The sequence below is a fragment of the Parasteatoda tepidariorum genome, chromosome 6 (assembly GCF_982258835.1).
Source record: "Parasteatoda tepidariorum strain Cologne lab strain chromosome 6, Ptep-v5.0, whole genome shotgun sequence".
In the NCBI taxonomy this organism is placed as follows: domain Eukaryota; kingdom Metazoa; phylum Arthropoda; class Arachnida; order Araneae; family Theridiidae; genus Parasteatoda; species Parasteatoda tepidariorum.
This window is the reverse complement of record NC_141760.1, coordinates 48,988,076-49,013,654: the sequence shown is the minus strand read 5'-3', so window position 1 is coordinate 49,013,654 and position 25,579 is coordinate 48,988,076. Positions and strand designations below refer to the sequence as shown.

Below are 25,579 nucleotides of genomic sequence, written 5' to 3'. Positions count from 1 at the left end.
TATATATATATATATATATATATATATATATATATATATATAGCTAAATGAAGACAAAAAGGATTAAAAATAAGAGAAAAACGATGAGAATTTAATAAGTTTTATGAACTGCGCATAAAGTGCAAGTATATAAACAAAACAAGCAAAAACAAAGCATAATAGGTAAAGGACGAAACAGGAAAGGAAATCTATAAGGAGAGGAGCAAATTCAAATGAACTTACGCGTGCCAGAATCATTCAAGAATGATTTAAAATATTTTTGTAATAGGATTGCCAGATTACAAAATATTTTAAATCTACACAAAATCGTTTATTTATAGAAAAAAGTTAAGGAAGGGTTTTCAATCTGTTTTAGAAAGCATCGTCAGAACAGCTTGGTGCGGTCTCCAAATGCTTCGTGTCACAGAATTGATGATTTAACATATAATACCGACTTATGCTGGTGATATAGTTTCTCATTAATTAACTAATAAGCTATTTTTTGCCCAATTTTCTGCTATTTTGTTAGAAATAATTTTTTATAAAATCTGTTTGCAACAAAAATTTTATCATTATTAAGAAATTTTTTGAATTTCTGCTATAAATGTAATAAAAATTGAAGCAATTATCAAGCTTGCGAGAGAGGACTTTCCTTAATCAACTACGCGCGTTTAGTTTTGCAGAATTTCTTGAAAGGTTTGTAGCACAATAGTGATAAGCTGCACTTTTCAATAAGAAGAAATTTTTAAATCAAACTGTCCCAAAGTATTATTTCTAGTTAATTACTTTACAAGTATCCAGAATTTCCACTAGATGGCAGCACAACGCACAAAAATATCTTATTGCCTACATGAGACTGTTGATGTTTCTTACCAAAATCGCCCTAAAAGATTTTCGTCGAGAACATTTTTATATGGCTTGTATTAAGCGATAATTAAATTTACTTCAATAAACCTGCTCCTTTTAAACAATTACTGTGGTGTTTCCCCTTCAGATATTATCAACAGCTGCTTCTAACTTTTAAAAACGAGTTATTAATTCACCCTCTGTTTAAACGATTAGTCATATCAACATTAGCAAAACCTAAACATGTACCTCAATTTATCATTAACGTTATCATCTTTTATCATTTCTTATCTACCTTAAAGATTATATTCTCTTTCCAAAAGAAGCATCTATGGATAAGAAATAAGTCCAGAATCTTCATTTTTTCCCCCTTTTCTTAAATTCGAGAATAGTTAGGTTTGTGATATAAAAACAATTTATTTTACTGAGAATACCTCTAAATCTAAAAAATATGTGTATTTTTAAGCAAATAATTATATTTTCTTTTTAAATCCTGTTTTGGAAAAACTGGAAAATATTATAGAAAAATAATAAAAATAACTTTTTAGGTTCGTCAACTCACACCATAGAAACGGTTTGTATAAAAATACTGTTCTCAATAGCAATGAATATTTTCGTTTTGATTCATATTCTGTCTAAATATTTCATTGTATAATTTGGACTGAATGTTACGCCTTAATATTTGATCTGACTGTTACGTTTTAAAACTTGGACTGAAAGTTTCGCCTTAATATTTGATCTAAATATTTCGTATATCTATTTGACCAAATGTTAAATGCTATTTTATGGTCTAAATGTTCCGCCTTAATATTTCGTCTAATTTTTACATCTAACTTAATATATATGATTTAAATGCAAATTTTTTTTCCCAAGAAAGAAAATACAATGCGTCAAACAAATTTCCTCAATATTTCATTAAGTATTACATGTATTTAATGGAAAAAAATAACATCATCCAAACAAAAAATGTATTCTCAATAAAAACTAAAAGGATTATATCAACCATGCATATATCATTAAATTAAATATACGTAAATTAGGATTTAAAAATATTAAATTAGAATTTATATTTGTTATTATTTTTAAACTGAAACTTTTAGTAGATTAGTTAAGATGTTTTAAGAATAAACAGCTAAAAGGCATTTAAAATAGTAAAAACATTTGAACTCGCACAACCAGCAAAAATAAATAAGTAAATATTTCAAAGAAACAACTGATGTAAGTTTCTTATCAGTTAAAAAAAGATGTTAAGCAAACATTTCATTAAATACTTTTAGAGCTTATAAAAACGCTTTATATATCGCTTTATAAACGCTTTATATATATGGTTCGAAAGGAATTATAAAAACATATATTTTTAAAATATCACAGTTTTTTTCGGGGGGGTCTCCTTCTTTTTTTTTTTAACTTTATTGTATTCAAAATTCTAAAAAAGCAGTATAAAAGTACTTTATTAGCTAAATGTCACTTCAAAGCGATTGTTATTAAATAGAGAACAAATTTTATAGTAGGGGAGAGTGGGGTCAACTGTAACATTTTTTACTTAACTATTTTTAGCTAACAAAAAATCCAATATATTATTAGTATTATTTGACAGACGAGTAAAGTAGACTATCCTCAACTAGAAAAAATAAATAAATACCTTATTTTAAATGTTATTATATTAGTTATTAACAATTTTTGACAGTCGTGCACTTGTTACAATTGTCCCCACTTACGGGGTCAATTGTAACAGTTCATAAATTCAACTAAAACATAGTTAATTATACATATTATCATAGTTGTGATATTTTTTTTTATCAAAATAGTAGTGATATTTTAGGAGTAAAAGTAATAATGAGCAGAGACCTAAAGGGTTAAACTTTTAATTTTAAGGGGTTAAAAATTTTAATTTATGCTGTGAAAGGTGACAAATAAAATAATGCACATGCAACGAAATGTAAATGATATAGGAAACTATTGGTGGCTCTTAAAGAGTTAAGTAATGGTTTGTAAACATAAGAAATGGAACCTAAGGTGTTAAACAATTGCAATTGAAATTATAAATTTTATTTTCAGATGTTACAATCGTCCCTTTACTTATTGTTACAATCGTCCCCAAGACGCCATTTCAGCTTCATTTGTTAAAAACAATACTAGTTAATTAACAAAACTAATTTTTTTATTGAAATGTTAATTAAGGTGTCCACTTACATATTCGGTTAATAATTTTTATTTGTTTAAACAAAATTACTTTGTTACAATATAATATTCCAATGCCAAAAAAAGTACTTACGTAGAGTGAAAATATCTTCTGTGATGTAATTCTTTCAAAAGTACATAAAAATGGTTGCCAGCAGGGGTGTACACGTAGATTTATTAAATACACCTTGTGCGCCACCTAGGAACCAAATCTAGAACCGGACACCCGAAATTTTTGCTCCGTTACAATCGTACCCTGTTACAATTGACCCCACTCTCCCCTACTTTTCATTCCAATTAATCGAGTAGTTTTTAAGAATTAAAGGTATTTGAAATTTCATAACTTTATACTGAAATTTTATACTCTTTTTTGATTCCTATGAATTGGAATGATTTTGATTCCTATGAATTAAAAAAATATTTATTAAAGATTTTTTTGTACAGGGTTTTATTTTCGGATAAATGAATTTTATGATTGTGTACAAAAAATTTTTAATTCACTTAAGATGTTCCTGAAGTACGACAAAATACAGTGTGCCCAAATAGAATATGTTTTTCTTTTTTTCTTTCTTTTAGCTGTGTTATATGACAGTTAAAATTGGAAATGGTTTTTATCTCTTTTGAATCTGTTATGTTTTTAAAAAACTCTAAATAAATATTAAGATTTGTGTCTGGCAACACCCAATTTCTCTGTTTTTAATTTTATTATTATTATCATTTTTTTTATTTTTTTATTTTGTAGCTCTTAACATAAAGTTAAACACGAGACATTCTGCAACAATGGATAAATATTTAAAGTAAAAATATCAAAAAAGTTGAAAAAATTGGATAAAAAAACACTCAAATTTTAATAATTTTCGACAGTATAGAAATTTTACATAAACTCACTTTTAGAACATAAATGAAACCCTTTCAACACGTCTTTTTCTGCATTTCACTGGGCTACAGATTTTTGCATGTTTGGGCAATGTATGTAAATTAGTAACATCATGCTTTGTAAGGTACAACTGCATGTGACAATTGATAATAGTCAAACTAATAGTCGAATGTTTCATTATTATTATGACATTGTTACATTATTACATCGTTACTATACATTATTTTACACCCTTTCGCAATTTCAAATACTAAGTCTTACAGTTTTTGCACAATAACAAAAAATGTAACTTATAGTGAAAAAAGTTAGAAAAATTAGTAAAAAAAATCACTTAAAAACGACTTTCGAACAAATTAGGTTTTCAAAAAAAAGTGTTAATTTCATAAAGAAAACTGGAGCTTTTAGAACCAAGAAATTTCTTTTCCTTAGTTGCATTCCGCGACTTAGTTGCCCGCATAATACTTTCAAGTGAGTTTAACATCAATGTTTTTAACAGCTAATAATTCTCGAACTAATTTTCGAATGCTATTGGGACGGCCTTGGCCTGTAATAGGCTGTAGTGCCCAAGAAGAAGAAGAATTTTAGAATGTTAAATTTCTTATTCCATTGTACATTTTATATCCTTACATTTTCTTATCACCTTTTTAATTTCAAGTTTCAGAGTAATATAATTTTTGAGCAGCAAGACAAAACATTACACTAAGTTTAACACTTAAAACAGCGGTAGCGGCGCTTTTAATTTTTTAATATGGAAACGTATCTATTATAATGCAACCAAAAAATTTTTCATAAAAAATTCATGAAATTACTGGTTAAAATTAGATCGACAACATAGGGTAAGTACATTCACGGGACTCATTCGTTATAAAAAATAATATCATATCTAATAATATTATCTAACGGTTTTAGTAACTATAAGTCTAATAAAGCATTATTTTTTCCCAGAATTTTCATTACTTTAAATAATGTACTAGCAAAATACTTTAAGAAAAGATAAGTTCGTTAGCTTATTTTTATATTTCTTTAACGTGATCCGCATAGTTTGATATTTAAGAATCGATTAGAGGCGATAAAAAAATAAAATTGTAAGTATTTACTGCAATTACTTTATACAATTTATTTTCTAATTACATGACCCTTTTTAATAAGCATTTTTTTAGAAAAAAATTATGTACATTATGGGTAACAAGGTAATTTTTAAGCATGAAAATTATCAAGATTGATCAGAGCAAAGAAAAAATAAAAAAAAATTTAAACGAGTTTATTTAATGAAATTTTTTAAAACCAGTTCATTATTCCTACAGAAAGAAAAACGTATTTAGGTCTTGGCATGCAAGCTGATTGTTTAAACATTCGAATTTTTTTTTTACTTGCATAAATTCTAGAAACATATATATTAGCCGACTGAATGTTTTCTAACAAACAACTAGTTTTAGCCCTTCTTATTCAATAAGAAAAATGAGTCTGCAGAAAATATTTCTATACAAGCTTGCTTAAATGCAAAAACTTGCTAAGTTAATAACAGTGAATTCGAAACACTATGTTTATAAGTTGTTGTTGACATATGCCTGCTTAGGCAGATGGGGTGCAATAGTCTTGTTTTCCAGTGGCGCCATCTATGGCGACTTCTGCCACACCATACGTCTCACCCGTTTATAGGGCGGACCCATTCATCCACGGATCGTAATTTTGCCCTGAATCACAGAACGATCGATCTCCAATCCAGTACCCCCAGAGGTATGTTATGGGAACATGGAGGACTTTTGCGACTCGGCAGATTTAACGTGCATCAGTCACTATACTAAACGGGGAGTCTTCGGCCGGCGGGGTTCGAACCCACGAACTCTCGGACATAGGCCCAGCGCCCTACCGACCAGGCTATCCCGGCCCTGTTTATAAGTTACATTACCAGAGCACATTGTTCATAAGTTAGGGATTTCAGAAAACAAATCAAATATAACAATATAATATTGCGTTATAGTTTTATATTATAAATGTGAAGCAAATAATCCACATAAAGATATTGCTTTTCGCATTTAAAGTTCTCTAAGTCAAAGCGATCCAGCTACCAGACATTTAAGCCTATAGCTTAAAAAAATAAACATTTCAATTTAATATTACGTTAAATAATAGCTCTAGCTATTATAGTTTATTCAAAAGTGAAAAGAAAAGCATTGCTTATCAAATCGCATAAATTATAATTCAAATTAAGAATCTTATTATTAAGCATTACTTTCAATTATCTCAACAATGGATTAATTAATTATGCGAAGTTATTTTATTAACAGCAAGATAATTATGAGATATTTTTATTTATATGCTTTTGCTTAGAATTTATAATCAAAATAACGGTTGAGATTAATGAAAACAGAGATAAGCTAAACATACTGAATGCATTCGAGATATGCAAATAAAACAAAATGATAGCGAATCTTTTTTATATATATACCTGTGTAAGTAAACTAATTAATCAAAAATATTACAAAGAAAATATATAATTATATCTCTTTTTGGTATTTCGTTAAATAAAGATAAAATCACTAATAGTTATTTGTAAAAAAAAATTATTCCCTAACAATTATTTCAGAAAGACGTATTTAATTGGCTCTAAACTTATTGTTAGATTTTAATGGTGCATCTTATTAAAATAAGTTTAATAAATTAAATTTTTGATTTCTGTTCATTAAATTACTAATTTTACACTTCAAAAAGCGCAGTAAAAATGTTGGTGTACCTCAATGTTAAAATGGGGCAACTACTTTACACCAAATTGGTGTATAAACACTAATTTGGTGTAAAGAAAACCACTAGCTCAGAAAACACCACCACTACACCAAAACCAAGGATAATTTCTGATGTAGTAAAACAACTAGTATGTTCGTTTACACTCGTCGTTACGTTCGTCGTTATTCAGAAACACTAAAATTAATATTTATAGTAGAATAAGATACACTTAAGAATCAGTATAAAGTTAATTTTACGATAAAATTTAAGGAAAGAATCATAAATTTTGAATGCATTTATTATAATATTTCTTAAAACAAAATTATTTTGTTGATCAAACATATACACAGCATACACAGAATATTAATATGAATTTGAATAAAACTGAAGTAAATAGAAGTTAAATATTATAAAATAATTTCATATTGCACAATTGACAGATTATGACTTATGAGATTGACTGATTATGATTATAGACAGAAAACTTATGAGAACATAAATATCTTTAGTATGCAACTAAAAATATACATGCATTTTATAACAGTTTACAAGAATAGTTTTTCACATCAATCCGACTAGAAAATTGAAATTACTTCGCAAATAATCGACCACAATTAATATTCTTTATAGAATTAGTAAAGAAGATTAAAACTTACTTAGTATGACCATTTTATCAATTCAATCTGAAAAAAAGAACTCACATTTCCTCAAAACACTTCAATGTAAACAAATCGCCATCTTAGCCTCCATATTTTATTTTATAGCCCCCGTTAAACAGCCGAACCAATTATGGGTTTACGACTGCTAATGCTCAACTCCGTAGCCTTGTAACTCTGAACCCAATCCAGAAGACAAAGGAACTCCTGAATTAAGTATTGAGAGAAATTTGCCTTCGCGGAGGATTTTTCGATTAAACTAACACGCATTTGCGTTACATGGAGATTAAAACCAAAAAAACCTCTCATGGTTAGCCCGATGGCAAGGGAACTCTCTACTCCATGATCCGTCTAACACTGAGGATATTTTACGTCAGCTCTGTGGTCAGTGCGAAATTCATATCGACCAACCATCGTTGAGAATCGAACCTTGTTCACCACATTGGAAAGCGAATGCTCTATCCCCTGAGCCACCATGGCTCTGACCACCATATTGTCACTGCCTAGAAATAACAGAATTATTCGCATTTAAACTTCTAAAAATGGTTCTTTAGTTCTTATTATATTCATTCAAAATATGTCCTTCCATCATTTTAAGCAAAATGCTCTATTCGCCGCCATGTGTTCGGAGCTCCATAAAACAGAACCTGCTTCACCAACGAGCTGCAGATTGGTGTAAGCTTTATCAATTATTTGTGTTAAGATTTAACTGCACACTCTGAAGTGTACGACTCGATTCGGTATTACTTTAAAATAAAGTAATCATTCCCACAATTTTCAGAGTTTTTCAAAATTGATAGGTGTTTTTTAAAACGGGTAGGTGCCAAATGCGGATAGGAATCCACCACAGTTTTTATAGTGTACTTTGGAACTTTGAAAACCTTATCTTATAAAGCTATCTTTGCTGAAAAATATTATTTATATTTAAAATCTCTATAAATTGCTAACTATAAATTTAAGTTGAAATACATTCTTAAGTCGGAGTCCGAATATATTTTATTGCTAGAACTTATATAGTTTAAACTGGCACTGAAACTATTCTGTACTATTAAAATACATATACTATCGTACAGACAGTTTTGTGACTTAAAATCCGAAATACAACTGTAAGCTTGTTGTTGCTTGGATATTAATGCTTTATCTTGGCACAATCTACAATTCCATAACTTTAACAACATTGGATCTAACACTTAAATCAATGGCAGTTCCAGGTTAAGCATTGGGACAAATATGTTCAGCTAAAGGTAATTGATTTGAAACGAAAATTTTAAAATGTATACAATCTAATCCGTTTTTGTTTTTTTTTAAACACTTCGTACGTATATCTTCATACTAAACTTCTATTTAAAATTTGAGAATTTTCAAAGTATGTAAATTTTATTTAAATTATGAAGGATATCAAAACTTAACATGATCCAAACCATGTTAAACTAATTAGATTATCCCCTTTATAATCAATAAACCATAGGTATAAGTAAACTCTGCATCTAAAAGCTGTTTTGAAATTATATCTATAAGTAAATTTCTAATATATTCACCACAGAATAAATGTCACGTCTCCTTTGAAATTGTTGGAATTTTTCAATAAAAAAATATTAGTTCTGATATCCTTCTTTTAATATCTTTATTATGTTTATTATATTTTTTATTGCATTTATATGTTACTCAATATAATCTATGATTTAGGTAAAATGTATATTTAACATGTATAATTTATTTAACATAATTGATGATGTGTATAAATAGTAGTTTGCGTAAATTGTATTGGAAAAAAAACCTGATGATAATTCTACTTAGTTTGGTTTGTTAATTAAGAACTTGCTGTTGGTTTTTTTCTTTATTATTATTGTTATTATATATTTATTATGTATTTATTATATAATTATTATATATTTATTATTTATTTTATTTTTACTGTTTCTAAATCGCCATTTTGCTCTAGCGATATGGTTTCTTTAGCATATTAATATTTTATTTCATTGATTAATGAACTATATCAATGAAATATAGATATAAAGAATGGTCTAATGATAATATTTCGTTTTAAAATGTGATTTTTGTTTAATAAACTATAAATTTATGTTTAAAAATTTTGCAACGAAAATTTTTTTTAAATTATATTTTCAAGAATCCATTAAACTTTTAAATTGTAAACTGCAATGTCTACATTAGTTGCAAATTTTAAATTGCACTGTTTGTTTACTCTTTAAAATCGAATGTTTTAATTAATAGTTTCATTGAAGGAAAATAAAATTCAAGGACAATCTGAGTTTGTAATTAAAAGCTATTACTTGTGATATAAAATCTGTAACCTCTTTTCTATTACAAATCCAATTTAAATGATTATGAAATCATATGGATAAATTTATTATTGATTTATTGATAATAATTAGTTGATCAATTTTCATTAATTTTTAGAAATTAATTTCATTAAATTTTTTGAGGTATGTAGCTTTATTTTTTGTGTTTTATATCTTTAATATAGTTATATAAGTATATTTTTATTACTATTTGTTATAAATTAATAATTTTTTTTACCAATAATTATTAATAATAGTTACTTATTTGTTATTGACAAAGATTTGTTGATTAATTACTATTATATTATCTAATTAATGTACAGTACGTAAAAAAATAAGAGGACCACCCTGAGTAACTTTTGATCTTATGATCAGATCTCCAAGTTCTATGGCTCAATCTTAATGGTTCAAGGAGGTGACCTCAACTATGCTAATTAATTAGTGCAGACGATATTTAAAGTTACGAAATAAGACACAAAAACGTATTCTGTTTGAATAAACATACCTTTTTTTTGGATTTCTGACCCCCAAAATAAAGAGGTAGCCGCAATCTGGGAAATATGGTCTACATAGGGATCAGGAGGGTCAGCGGAGTGTTCCAAAGCTTGGATCTCTTAATGCTAATTTTACTTTTTTCGTATATCGCCAGATTCTAAAAAACTCTTAAGAAGCGAATTGAAAAAATAACTTTCAATAAATATTTATTATTTTATTTAATAATAGTTTAAAAAGAATTAAATTTTATTGTATGCAATTTTTTACACCACTTTTAAAAATGTAATTTTGTAAGGCAAAATCCAAAATTTGAGTGAAATTGATCAAATAGTTTCTAAGCAATTGGATTTTTAAAAAAGTTCTGCATTTACCCCTAGATTTTGGAGATCAGAAATCTGATTCCATCATTAAAAAAATGTATGTTTATTTAAAGAAAATGCTTCTTTGAGTCTGATTTCTCAACTTTCGTAATTGTAAAAAAAGTTTGGTCTGCGTTAATAAATTAGCATATTTAAGGTAACCCCCCTCAAACCATTAGGATTGAGTCGTAGAACGTGAGGATCCAATCATTACACCAAAAGTTATTCGGAATTGTCCTTCCTTTCGTCTTTTTTTTTCTCATTGTACGTATACGAGTACATTTGTAAATATACACTAAAACCAAAACCTTGCCTTGAAATTTATTTTAAATTATACGTAGGCAAAAATTATAAAATTTAGTTTTTGAAAGTTAATTGAAGATTTAAGTTCTTATCTATCTCTACCTGAAATAATGAAACTGTAATACTGAATACGTGGGAATAATGAACTTTAAAAAAGAGAGAAAGAGCTTCAAATACGATGTGGCATTAAATGTTCAAAAAAAGTTTACGTGTGATTAAAAAAAAACAATTTCACTTGCCTAAGAAATTCTATCTTCAACTTTTATACTCAAAATAAAAGATGTAATAGATTTCATTTCGAAATATACCTTGAAACTTATTCCTTCCTTCCTTTCTGTTTTGTTCACTTCATTTATTTACTTTTAATATATTCAAAATGGTGACTGGTGCACTCTAAATCTGTTGGGATCACAAAGTCCCCCAAGTTCCTATAACAAATCAATTCCTTTGAGGGTACTGGATTTATCGTACTCTGATTCGGATCAAAATTACTATCTGAGGATGGATGGTGTGTGAATGTATCCTCCTTGAAAACGGGATCTGATGTATGTATGGTGTCACCGGATCATCCTGAGGGATGCTTCCCAATGGCACATTGTACAGTTTGGTATAGTCCTTACAGTTTGTTATTGGCAAGTACAGTTTGTTATAAGCACTTGTCAAGTTGAAGGACAAACGACACAAATCAGAGAAAGACTTCATAAGAAATACCAGAATAAAATTACCAGATTTTACCCCTCTTTTCTACCAAACAGCATGGTAATTGAACCTTTTTAGGTAAAAACTACCGTGATTTTTGGTGTTCCCATAGAACCAGAAACACGGTAAATTTTATCATATTCTGGTAATTTTGACCACACTTTTTTGTCAGCGTGTGCAAGGCATGCCATCTGGAAGATTAAAATAATAACAACAAATATCATGAAAAAAGCTAAGAAAATAATTCAATAATTTAAGCCAGATAAATTGTGAATATCAATTCATAACTTTGCGAAATACCATCATAAAAATATAACTTTTCAATTAATATCTTTCAATAAGCCAAAAAGTATTGCAAGTCAATTTCACGAAGAAGAAAGAAGCTGATTTTTAACATAAACAAAGATTCAAAATTAACATTTGAAACTTTGATGGAAAGAGTTCAGAACCAATAGGTAAAAATTATAAAAACGTTATTGAATATAGTAAAATAAAAATAGTATTAGCGACATACATTGTCTCAAAAAATTATCAAAGGCAATACTCTTTTTTTTTAAATATTATCATACTTTCTATAAAGTTATACAATATTTTTTCTTGCCTTCATTGAAAAAATAATTCCTTTAGCCAAATCTAGGTCAACCTAAATTGCGATTCTATATTCATCAGTATGCATGCAAACATAAGCTAATATAATAAACTTTGTATTTATATAAGTCTTTCTGATTAATTTTCAGTTTAAATAAATTAGCGTCACGATCGAAGCATTAAAAGTTTTGATACAGTTCATGATCTCTATCTTGAAGAAAAATGGTTTAGTCACTCGTTCGCAATTGTTTCTAACATATTCAATTCTAGGTGATATAAATTTGAATGAATCATAAAACTAAACTCATCATTGAGAAAACAGTTCTAGATAATCGAAGGCAAATGTTCCTTTGTATTTTATCAGTTGTTCCGCTAGCTTATGACGTCTGATAAAAATCCACGTGTAGCTGTTTGTTCGGATTCACTTTACTCCTGATATTTTTCCAAGTTTGATTGTAGCTACGAAAATTTTTAATTATTTTTTTTTCTTCTTATTGAGCCTGTTTTGTACTTTAAATAAAATAAAGCAATTAAAATGACAAATATATTGCAATTTTGAACTTTTGTATGTTTCCGTTAATTATGCTAGAGTTAATTATTATATTTAATTGAATCCAATTGTTCTATATTATTAGGATATTAATGAATTAAAATACTTTATTCACGTTTTCCTTCTTTTGTTTTTCCAGAAAAATCGCTCTCCTTTTTATCAACATTTTTTAATTATCGATTAAGCAATTTTACTTTTTTTAAGGTACCTCCAAAATTTCAAAACTCTGTAAAACACTTGTTGCATTAAGGTTTAATTTTGAAAAGTTGAAAACTATTAAACTATTACAAAAATACTCTTTTTTTCCTTTCTTTTTTTCATTTCAAGCATTATTTTTTATTCACAAAAGAAACAATAGTTAAAAATGAATGCCAGCAAGTTATAATTTTATTACATATACGTATGAAAATAAAAATAATTAAAATGACAAAAATATTGCAATTTTAAGTTTTTTTACTATTTCCAGTAATTATGCTTAAGCAAAGTTATTAGTTTATTGAAGTTATTAGAACATAACTGTACTATGCTATAAGGATATTAATAAATTAAAATGCAATTCACGCGTCCGTTGTTTTATTTTTCCTAAAAAATTTCTCTTATTTTATCAACATTTCTGAAGAACGTTTTAACAATAATACATTTTTTTATATACCTAGAAATTTCAAAACTATTTTTAAAACAATGCATGAAGCAGAGGCTCTAATTCTTTTTTTTTTCTTTTTTTTTTTTTTGGCTTGTATACCCTAACTGATCGAGCTTCCGGCATGATGTAAAAATCCTTTGCCACTGTGAATATAATAATCAAAATAACTAAATAAATAAAGACCACTAATTATTTTGAAACAATTTAGTGCGTAGAATGAAATATTTAATATCATGAATTTTTTCTCCGCGTATGCATATGCTGAAAATGAATGAAATAAGCTAATTTAAGGTTGTTGTTGTTTTTTTCTTCTTTTTTTTAAATTTAAACGATGAAAAGAGTTATCAGAAAAACATCGGGAGTAACCATTATTTTTTAGTATTTTCTTGAATTTAACTATTTTATTTTGAACTGAAAACCTGGATAAGACATACTTATCAAATTTTTAAGAATGCTTATTTTTTTCAAAATTTACTTTATATAACATTTTTGAAAAAAATATCTATATTTTAAATTTTCGAAATATTATACAAATTATGGCTAGTTGAGTAGATATAAATATTGTTATTCCTAGTTTAAAATATCCTAACTCTTGGAACTAATATCATCCTTCCATGGAACTCCAGGGTTCTGCGGTACATCTCTTGGGAACCACTGGCGCATGGAGTTTTAATTTTGAAAAATTAAAGCAAAAAATTGAAAATTAGGAAACTGTTCCGAAAATAATTTTTTTCGTCTTTTTTTTTATATTTTTCTATATTTCTTTTTGCTATATTTTTCCTTTGTCTAAAGCCCGATTCTTTATTCACAAAAAAACAGTAACTTTAAATAAACATCATCAAGTGATAATCTTATTACGCATACCTATGATAATTCTTGATCCCAAACATTGCCCATCATACAGCTTCTCAATAAAAAATAAAAATTTAATTTTTCATTTAAATATATATGCAATTTCAGAATAGTTATATAACAATTTTTAATTTTAGAGTGTTGATTTTTGATGCCGCACCAGAGGCATCAAAAAGAATATACCAAGAGAAGTACCAAGAATAAAATTTTAAAAATGAGGGGGATACTTCAATATTGGACAAAACCTCTGCCACCCACCATGAATGCTAGAAGAGCCACAAGTGGGCTGTAGCTATCACGTTTTTTAGCATTGGCTTAGAACAGGGGTTTCCCACTTACATGAGACCGGGGGCCGCAATTAAAAACACCAGTCAAATGGCGGGCCGCAACTTTATCAAAATTTTATCTAGCACTCATTTATGTTTGAAGGAATATTGAATATTACTGTCAGATTTTTATCAAGTTGTGCAAAACAAACGCATTGAATTACAAATTAAAATTAGAGGTAGATTTTTAAGCAACATGCACGATTTTTGTGTTTGAAAAAATATTTTCTTGGGTGCAAAACCTGATAAAAAAAAAAATTTGTGCCGTTGGTATGTTAAATTTCACAGAAACAAAGAAATAAGGGTTTTTTAACGAAAGAAAAGTATTTTAAACCCATATAGATTTTTTACGAAAATTGTCCGCAAAAAATGACAACTAATACATTCAAGTTCACGGGCCACAAAAAAAGGCTTCGCGGGACGGATATGGGCTGCGGGCCGCCAGTTGGTAACCACTGGTTTAGGGCATCGTTTATTAATAAAAACAAAACATATAAAAACACTTTCGAAATTGCAATTATTTACAGTGACAATTTGTAAATAATACAAAATTTAGAAACTAATTTTTTTTAAATGTTGAAATTGCACTTTCTCATATGATTATTCAATTGTTTGTTTATTTTCGAGTTAAAAATAATAAATTGCTAAAAGGCGTTTCGTTTGAAAACTCCGAGAACGTATTTCTATCATCACACTGAGATAAATATAGATTCACGTGCACGTTCTCTGGAGTTAAATCACTTCCGGTGAATCAGTCCTTCCCTAAAATCGTTCGTGAAGCAAAGCGTAAATTACCGTTCTCCCTGCTAAACAACAAACAAAAGTTTTATTAATTAGGTTCTTGACTACACTGAAATCATATTGGTAAACAACTCTTAAATATTTTTACTGGTGTTTCGTTAAACAGTGTGCAAAAAAATAAAAACTCGCCTTTTTTAAAACGCGATTTCTCGGGAACTACCCGACCGATTTCGCTCAGATTTTGTATTTTGCCATGTAAAATTGCATTCGTTAAAATGATGCGAAAAACTTTATACCTTACAATTCAAAATTTTTCGACTATTATTAAATAAAACAATAAAAAAATAAATGTTTACTAAAAAATATTTTTTATTTCTTTGGATAAACGAATTTTGTAATTGTGTCTGAAAATTTTCAGTTCGCTTAAAAATTTCTCGAGATATGGCGAAAAACACAAAAAAAATAGAATTAACATTAAGGGAACCAAACTTTGGACCGGGTCCCAATAGTTTGGTCAGGAGACCAAACTATTGCGACCAGGCTTCCTAAATTGCAACTATTTTTTTTATTTTTAATTACAGTATCTCGTTTATATTCGAAAGCAATATTTATTGATTTATCATCATTTTGATATTTTTATTAAGCTTATTAACAACGATTCGCTTTTTTTTAATCCCGTTTTTCGAAATTTCTCGTGCTGCAAACTTCTTATTATTTGTAGAAAAGTATAATGTATAAAAAAATTTAGTAAATATTTTTAATTGGTATCGATCCAAAGCTATTCTGTGCATAGGATACTCATATTATACATAAGATACTGTTTTTATATATATATATATATATATATATATATATATATATATATATATATATATATATATATATATATATATATATATATATATATATATATATATATATATATATATATATATATATATATATATATATATATATATATATATATATATATATATGTAATAAGCGAGACAACAACCTCTATGTTATCCCGCCAGATGTCGCTCGTCTGAACGAAAGGATAGAACTTTCTTGATGTAAATGAAGGGAGGCAGTTGGAATTGTCTGTCCGAGTAGTTTCTAAGTGAAACGGATAACCTTAGTGGTTAAGACTCTAAGTGACTATAATACTAGTTAATTGAAATACGTTTCTGTGTGAAACTGGGAACCTGTGTGGTTCAATCTTAAATATTTAAGAGTCTGTGTGACTCATGTTATCATTAAAGAATAAGCATAATCATTAAATGTCTTGACTGACTTTATTAATGGTAACCAAGGCATTTACATATATATATATATATATATATATATATATATATATATATATATATATATATATATATATATATATATATATATATATATATATATATATATATATATAATATCCTTTTATTAGACGTCAATCTTATACTCCTATTCTTCAATATTTTCGTCATTTCAGCCCCAAATCGCTAATACAGAAGTAAAGAGTGTTCTGTACTGACCACCCTTGATATGTGTCGTAATTAAGAAAACGTATTTGTTTGTTTTGTCCCCTTTCAAGTGCCAATTTTCTAATTTTTGTTGAACACTTCCGTCGTTCAACAAAAGAAATAATAAGATACACCTTTATACATTCTTTAATTCAGCCTGCTCGTAATTGGTTTTCTCAGACAAAGCCAGACAATATGTAGAGCCATTTCAAGTTCTCAACTTCGATGTTTTAGATCAGGAGGACTCTTAGCATGCCATATGGAAAACGATTTATATCCTTGTATGTTAATAAACAAATAAATACAAATATTATAGACTGTGTCAAGCCAATTTGACTACCTACCTCTGACGTTTTAGGTCGGGTCTCTTAACAGGCCACTGAAAACTTACTTATATCCTTGTATGTTAATAAATGAATAAAAACGTCGTAAGTAGTGCCAAGCCCGCTCAATTTCCTAACTTTGATGTTGTAGGCCTGGATTTTAAACAGGCCATGAAAGGCGATTTATATACTTATCTGTTAATTTCAGTGGAAAATATATATGCAATTATGTAGTGTTAATCTCATATTGTATGGTAATTTATGTTACATATGTTGTTGGTGCTCCATTGTTAACAACCCGAAATCTTTGTCAATAATTTTATTCAAAAAATATGAACTATTATCACGTTAGGAAAAAATGTTTAACTTTTGCTATTTTAAAAAGTTCTTTATTATTAAGTTCTTCTACTTATTGAAATACAATGTTGTTTGACTTTATGCAGGTAAAGCCATCTAGTCAAAGCTCTGAAGATATATGTGAAAAAGAATCCGTAAACAGTACTAATATACAAGACGATGATACACTCATATCAACTTTTCCCGTAGAGCCTGCTGTACCTACCAATAATGGTAAGTTAGCTTTATGATAGTGTCCTGCAACTTAACACGAGCTTTTTTTTTTTTATTTTTTAATTGAAAAAAAAATAAGACTTGATTGAATAAAAATAATATTTAATAAATACTCATAAATATTCGATTGTTTTTTTTTTCGGAGAATATTGGCACATTTTCAATAACGTTTCGTTTATTTATCATATTTTTTCCCTAAAAATATGAAATATTGATTTTCTCATTTATATCTCATTCAATAAATCAAATATCATTTGTCTCTGTCTCTGATTTCAATTTCATTATTATTCCTTAGTTAATTCATACTAAGCTCTTGTGGGTAAAATAAAAAAAATCGAGCTGTTCAACACAGAATAAATGCAATACTACTAGTATTGCATTGAGTTTTTTTCAGTGATTTCGCTATAGATTCAGTGTCAAAAAAAAAAAAAATACGTCGCTATAGAATCAATATTGAAAATAAGACTACTATAGATTCAACATCGAAACAAAATAGACCACTATACATTCAGTATCGAAATATGAAGTATTATAGATTTGGTATCGAAAAAATAGGTTGCTATAGATTCAGTATCAAAAAATGGGTCGTTTCAGATTCTGCAACTGAAAACTAGGTTCGGTAAAGATTTTTTTATCAAAAAAGTTTGTCACCTATTTTAACGTCTTAGTAATAGGAAAGTATGGTTTGTCTAAAGTAAGAACTGCCCTAGTCATTCGTCTGGACCAGTGGCCATGACTATGGCAACGAGGTATAACTGTTTGAAGTAGGGGTGTGGGGTCACTGTTTAGGATAGGTTTTGGTTCGAGTCAGCGAGAGAAAGAAAATCTTTCTCTTCGGTCTATTGTGTTAGCCCTAGAGTAAAAAGAAGCTACCCTATCTGAAATGCGCTATTCTTGTTTCCATAGCAGCAGACGGCCTCAGACTTTGTGGTGGGGGGAGTTCTTACCGTAGACAAACTCTAAAAATAACAGTTGTGTTTTAGATTTTTTTAAACAAATTTTTTAAACATTTCAATTTATTTTTTATTTGCTTTTTTAAAGCATTTTCGTTTTCAAAAAAGATTTTACTTTTCTGAAAACCGTTTATCTTTCAATTAGTCCAACTTATCTTCACACCTATGAAGCTTCCCTTGTTCCCTTGACATTAAAAAAATATTATCGTATTATAATTTTGTTATGCGAAATATAAATTATAACCCGTATATAAATTGATCTGTCGATCTTCCCTTACGTCTGCCGATAACACGTGACAATCATAAAACGTTTTTTTCGAAGATTGACCTCATTGTTGAACATCCAACACAATACTAAATGTGTTTTTCCAATTAAAAATTTTATATCTTTTTCATAATAAAATATAAATATAATTTATTATTTTGCAAAATGTATAAGAAATATTATCTGAACAAATTAGAAACGCCACGAAATCTAAAAACGAAAAAAGAAAGAAAGAAAATGATATATAGTTAGTTCACCAGGAGTTGGCACTTGGCTCCGTGTTCATCACGTGGTATCCGGCGATACTATTTCGCTGTTTTTGGGAGAAGGATGTGAACAATACTGAACAACAAGATTGCTATTTGGCAATCGTATGACAAAAACATTAATTTCGCTATCTTTATGTGCATTTTTTTAACATTAAACATTTCATAAATTTGATGATATTTCTCTCTTTTGAGGGAGTAGTTTGTCCTTTTTGAGACGTTTTGCTGTTTTTACAGCAGTTCTTAAATTTAAGATATGTTTAATTAGCTAGAGTAACGAAAAGTATCTTAGCAGATGATAAAGCGAAGTAACTGACTGAAAAAGAATTTACTCTTTGCGTTTGCCGCGCATTAAGGGTTGTCTCAATGTCAAGAGCGGAGATCGTTCTCCTCTTACTCCCGAACTGAAATGAACTCTGCGTCCGAGGAGGTGGAGTCAGGTGCCAACTCCTAGTGAACGAACTATACATTAGATGTATGTTCAATGTAAATAATACTATGTAATGACAATATACGGAACATTATTTTTAATCAGTTTTTAAAATATGTTACTTCATTTATTTTGGTCCTTCTTTAAATTATTTTTATGCATTGGTTCTAGTGTTCCTTTCGTGTTTATATGTTTTTCATGTGTTGTTATTAGTTGAATTATATAATACCAAAATAAAACTTCATACTGCTCTGACAGGCACAAACCTCAAATCTTTAATCAACTTATTTACTTTAAATGTCACATATTGCATTTGAACTTATAATGTAGTTTTCATTTTATCCGTAAAATTTATCACTTAACTTCCAGCATAAAAGTTAGGACTTACTTTTTTTTAACAAAAATGCCGTACAATATTTATTATCTCAGATGCTTGAAGGTTAAAACAAGCCATCACATTTTAACTTAAACATTCTACACTGAAAGAAAAAAAACTACCTAAATATGGTAAAATTTACCGTATTTCTAGATTTATGAGAACACTAAAAACCTCAGTATTTTTTATTGAAACGCTTTGGTAATAATTTTAATAAAATTTAAAATAAAATAAAAAATATAAAATAAAAATTTAAAATAAAGTATGTGATAAAATTTTGTCAAATACGGTAAAATTTGGTAATTCTATCATGACACCTTAGAGAATAGCATAAAAACTGTTTATTTGGCAAAATTTGCTCTTCAATTTTGTATTTTTTACTAAATGTGTGGTAATAAGAACTACAATTTCGAAAACTAAAATTTTCCGTAAACCGTTGCTATATGAATAGCTTAAAATCCGTATATTTTGGATTTTAATACCAGAATTATGATTTTTTTTATAAGAAATGGCATTACCGTACAGTATGATAATTTACCAGAACTCTTTTTCTGTGTATAAGTGAAAAACGCAAATGTAAAACTTGCTACCTACACCTACTTTTTAATGAAAAGTTGAGAAGTGAAGAAACAAATTGTACTACGAAACGTATTAACTATGATATTAATCTCGAAAGTTAAAATATTAATCCAATGAAAACTGAAATAATATATTCATGTTGAAGTTAATTAAAAATTTAACATGATTATATTGCATATTACCCATATTTTATCTTAAAAAATAGTTATCAGGTTTTGCATCAGGGGAACTGAATGTTTTCTACGCTAAATGGATGCTTAAATACATGCCTCTCTTATTTTAACAATATACAGTCATATTAATCAACCCTTTATAAAATGTACAATTTTTAAACATTTTATTTCAGGAAATGTTTAATATAGTTACCTGTTTGCAATAGATTTGTCAGAAACATCAATTGATAATGCATCTGAGCATTACATTATAATGCATATACAAACATAAATAAATGTTCAAATTCTCTCTTTCTTTTGGGATAGCTTACGTAATCTAAATTTATAAATGGCCCAAATACATGTAGATTTCAAGCTTTGACATGAAGTTGGTTGGTTCTAATGCCACTTGCCACACGGGCAAGCCTGCCTGCCGAGCAAATTTTAAGGCAGAGAGTGAGCGATTCTTGTTTTTCAAATGGCCAAGAATTCGACTTCTGTCACACCGACCCATTCATACATCCATTCATTCAACCACAGATCGTAATTTTGACCTGAATCAGAGAACGATTGACCTCCGCTCCAGTACCCCCAGAGGTGTTGATTTGTTCTGGGAACATGGAGAACTTTGCGACTCGACAAAATTTTTATGGGCACCAGTCATCAACTACACGGGGAGTCTTCGGCCGGCGGGGTTCGAACCCACGAACTCACGGACATGGGCCCAGCGCTCTACCGACCAGGCTATTCCGGCCTTGACATGAAGTGAATAATGTTATTAATTTTAAAAGCTAATTACTTTACAACTGATTTTCACAACAAAAAAAATACCTTTTTTAGTAGAGCGGGACATTGTTATAGTACCACATTACATGTAACAGACATTTTATTGCATATTCAGTAGTAATTTTTACATATTTATTTTAGTAGGTCTCATTTTTACAGATGTGGTATTGACTAATATTAAGTATTTTTACATTTATTTACTCGTAATTAAAACTTCAAACAAAATAACATAATAAATTTTTAAATAATGACAGCATTCTATTAATAGAACGAAATATTTGGAAATTCAATCGATTAAAGCTAACAAACCTGATTTTTTTTTTATCATCGTGAAAAATATGATAAAAAAAGTAGTTGCAAAATTTTTCTCATTAGTAAACAAGACATAATCTTGATTGTTTGAAAATATTTACGATTTAACATACATACATAATTTTAGTTTAATATTCTCGCGGCTTGATTTTTTTTTTATATATATATACGAGGGTTGTCCATAAAATAAGGTTCCCAAGGAGCTGCGGACGTTAGGAATGCTGTTAAGCTGGGTTGGGTGGGACTGGCGTGTAACTTGGTTCCCTTTCCCCCAGTTCCCGCCCCGGCGAGCTATCTACAACGTTAATCCTTGTCTTGGTAGCCGTGAAAGATGGAGCTTCTATTTGTTTCTCCCGCCAGGTGTGAATTACGCTCTGTGATTTATTTTTGTGTGCAAAAAACGTTCCTCCGGTGGGCATTCATTCCCAACTGTGTGAAGCTCACGGGGAAAAGTGTATGAGTGTGCAACATGTGCGCAATTGGTGCAGAGAATTCAAAGATGGACGTACAGACTTCCATGACGAACAGCATTCTGGCCGGTCATCGTTTTCAGACGAAGCGATTGCGAAAGTGGAAGAAGCAATGCTGAAAGATCGGATGGTGACGGTTTGGGACCTCAGCGAGATGATCCCTGATGTCAGTAAGTCCTGCATTCGCAACATTTTGAGAGACCGCTTAGGATATGCCAAGGTTTGTGCAAGGTGGGTCCCGATAATGCTGACGGATGACAACAAACGGCAACGTGTGGAAGCAGTCCGCGAATTTCTCCATGCCTACGAAACCGATGACGAGGTATTTTTTGACTCTGTTGTCACTGGGGATGAGACCTGGGTTCACTACATGACACCGGAAACAAAAGAACAATCCTGTCAGTCGAAACATCCAGGCTCGCCGAAGCCGAAGAAGTTTAAGCAAATTCTGTCTGCCAGCAAAGTGATGGCGAATGTCTTTTGGAACAGGAAAGGGTTGCTGTTGTGCGAATTCCTGCCTACGGGCACAACAATTAATGCGGATCGCTACTGTCGGACGTTGAAGAACCTTCTGTGCGCGATTCAAAACAAGAGAAAAGGCATGCTCACAATTGGAGTGTGTCTCCATCAGGACAACGCTCGTTCACATACCGCCCGTGTCACAACTGATCTCATCAACAGATTTGGATGGAATACTGTCACACACCCCCTTACAGCCCAGACTTGGCCCCCAGTTATTACAATCTCTTCCCTGAATTAAAGAAACACTTGGGAGGGACGCATTTCACAACCGACGAAGAGCTGAAGGAAGAGGTTTCAAGCTATCTTCGCGGCTCGGCGGCAGATTTCTACGACTCAGGCATAAAGAACATGGTACACTGCGTGTAAAAATGCATTGATCTTATCAGCGATTATGTCGAAAAAAAGAGGGAAGTCTAAGCTTTCCAAACATGTATTATTCAATGCCAATAAACATGTTTTTCATTGTGAAAATTCGTTGGGAACCTTATTTTATGGACAACCCTCGTATATATCTGGCCCACAAAACAAAGAAAAGTATAAAATTGACTTTACTTTTATTATCACTTTTACATTTTCTTTTTTGTGGCATGCCTTTTTTCACAATTAGCTTTTCATGCAAATATTAGATTCATATAAGAGGGCAAAGAAAGTAATTTAAGTACTAAATCTACAGCTAATATAAATTTCTGTGGCCATCTATGACCAAGAATTCGACTTCTGTCACACACATACGTCATAGCCCTCTTTACAAGGGAGGACACATTCACGTACCATCTATCCATCCGCAAATCGTAATTTTGAACTGAACCGGAACACTATCACTCTTCAATCAACTACCCCCAGATGTATTAATTTGTTATGTTAACGTGGAGAACTTTGTAATCCGGACAGATTCAGCACTCACGACCTCTTGAACATGGGCCCAACTCCCTACCAACCAGGCTATCCAATTGTTTTAGGTAAACTTTATTAGCATTTCTGGCATATTCTAGGCTGATCAGCTTCTCAGATGCAACTAGATCCAATGCTTATTTCATTCTACTTTTTCACTCATTTTCATTGAAGCTCAAGATCCTTTTTTAAGTTTCCCAATACCCATTTTTACAGTAAAATAGGCATGATTTTTTTACGAGATATTATAATGCACATCAACACCTTTTAAACAATAAATAACTTGCTGATCACTGTTTGAAAGCTTTTGTATATAATCAAAATTCTTAATTCTGGTGTATTCATCATGGTTTTTCAGATTATTTATTATTTTTTAGATTATAAAGATTACTATGGTGATCCATTCAATAATTTAGATCATAAAAGTTTGTCTTCTACTCTCAGTGTTTTAACCTAAATGATTTTCAATAATCAATTAACTCAAATTAAATGCTTCGAAAATTCTACTTTTATAAAATGCATTATAGAAAAATACTATTATTAAGTTATTTTTAAAGACAATGCATTAAACGTTTTCATAGATTTTAATTACTTTTTATTTTTAAAAATATGAAATACCCATTAGTAGAAAATACTCTGTCATCTGCTTAAAAAAATAATTCAAAAACTTCATGAGTTTACTTAATTAAACCATAAACTTAGATATGCAGTTGAATTATCATTTTGTGATGTATTATGTTACATTATAAATTCGGCCGGCCAGATGGTCGAGTAGTTAGCGTGCCTGGCTGTGAAGACAATGGCTGCGTGTTCGAATCCCGCTCTGGGAATGGATGTTTCTCTCTGTGTGTTGTTCTCTATTGTATGATGTGTGAATGTGGCCCACCTTATAAACGGGTAACTGTGGCAGTGTGGCAGTGTTGCTCGCCTCCGTTACTTAGGTTCACAAGTGCCCACTGAGTAAATGAGAAGCACTTCCGGCATCTTCATAGGCTAAGAACGTAAAAGTTCAGTACCTGTCATTTGAGAAAAGAAAAAAAAACATTATAAATTCGCATGTATAATAATTCGATTAAAATAATGATTAAAGGATTTTTATCATTTTACTTGTTAGACTATGAGCCTAGAAATGCTGTGGAAGTATCATTTTGTGATACACTATGTTACATTACAATTTTTTTTTTGTTCCCTTAAAAATAATTGAAAAGTTCTATTTTTAACAGTATCATATCTTTCTTGGTAATATTTTGAACAAAATATCAAAGCCACAGATCAAATATCCATATCCTCAAACCCTTTACCTTCCCTGTGAGTAAATTTAAAAGACTTTTAATCTAAATGCAGTTAGATCCAAAAGTTTTTATAACGTTTCTACACATTGTCATTATCATTATTATGTAAAAGGTTCAAATTTTTAGCGTTTTCTTACTGAAAAATTTGCTTTAACTTAGGACATAATTTCCTTTCATAATCGCTTTTCATCAAAAACGTCATATTATGAAAAGAAACTATCTTCTTCTTCTATTATATCAAAAAAAAAAAAAAAAAAAATTAAGTCTAAATAATCCGATAAGAGACTATGTTATCAAAGAAACAAGCCTTTTGATATCATACTCCTTTCCTCAAAAGCCAGATCCAGTGAACAAATGTAAGCAATTTTAATTTAAAAAATGTTCCAAACTGATAATTCGATGATGAACCAACAGTCAAAATACTTTTGAAACTGGTATTGTGCCCACCAGCAGAAAATTTTGTATATATTATTAATCTTTTTCAGAAAACTTCTTTCCTTAATTTCAGCGGAAAAATGTTATATTATTATGACAGTACGACAAAATTATCATTCCTTAGAATAGCACCGCTTCATAAGGTAGCTGGAAATATCGTGGAGGAGATAAGAAGTACACTCACTATTTTTCATAAATTTTGAAGTAGTTTTGTATAAATTCTAATTTTTTGTTTAGTGCAAAGCTAGAAAGTAATTTCTGTAATTTTAATTACGTGGATATTTTTATTACTTTTATTAACTAGCATTATGTCGTATTTATCTGTTTATAATTTCACTTTTTTAT

The 25,579-nt window shown here is 29.4% G+C and overlaps 1 protein-coding gene across 3 annotated transcripts in view; it reads left to right on the top strand.

Moving 5' to 3' along the window:
- Larp4B (La-related protein 4B) overlaps positions 1 to 25,579 on the top strand; it is a 139,864-nt gene that overhangs the window by 57,160 nt on the left and 57,125 nt on the right. For all 3 annotated transcript variants that reach the window (XM_043040609.3, XM_087165819.1, XM_016060829.4), the window contains exon 2: positions 17,379 to 17,505. In XM_043040609.3, coding sequence (XP_042896543.2) covers positions 17,379 to 17,505 — 127 coding nt within the window. The remainder of the gene's footprint in view (positions 1 to 17,378; positions 17,506 to 25,579) is intronic.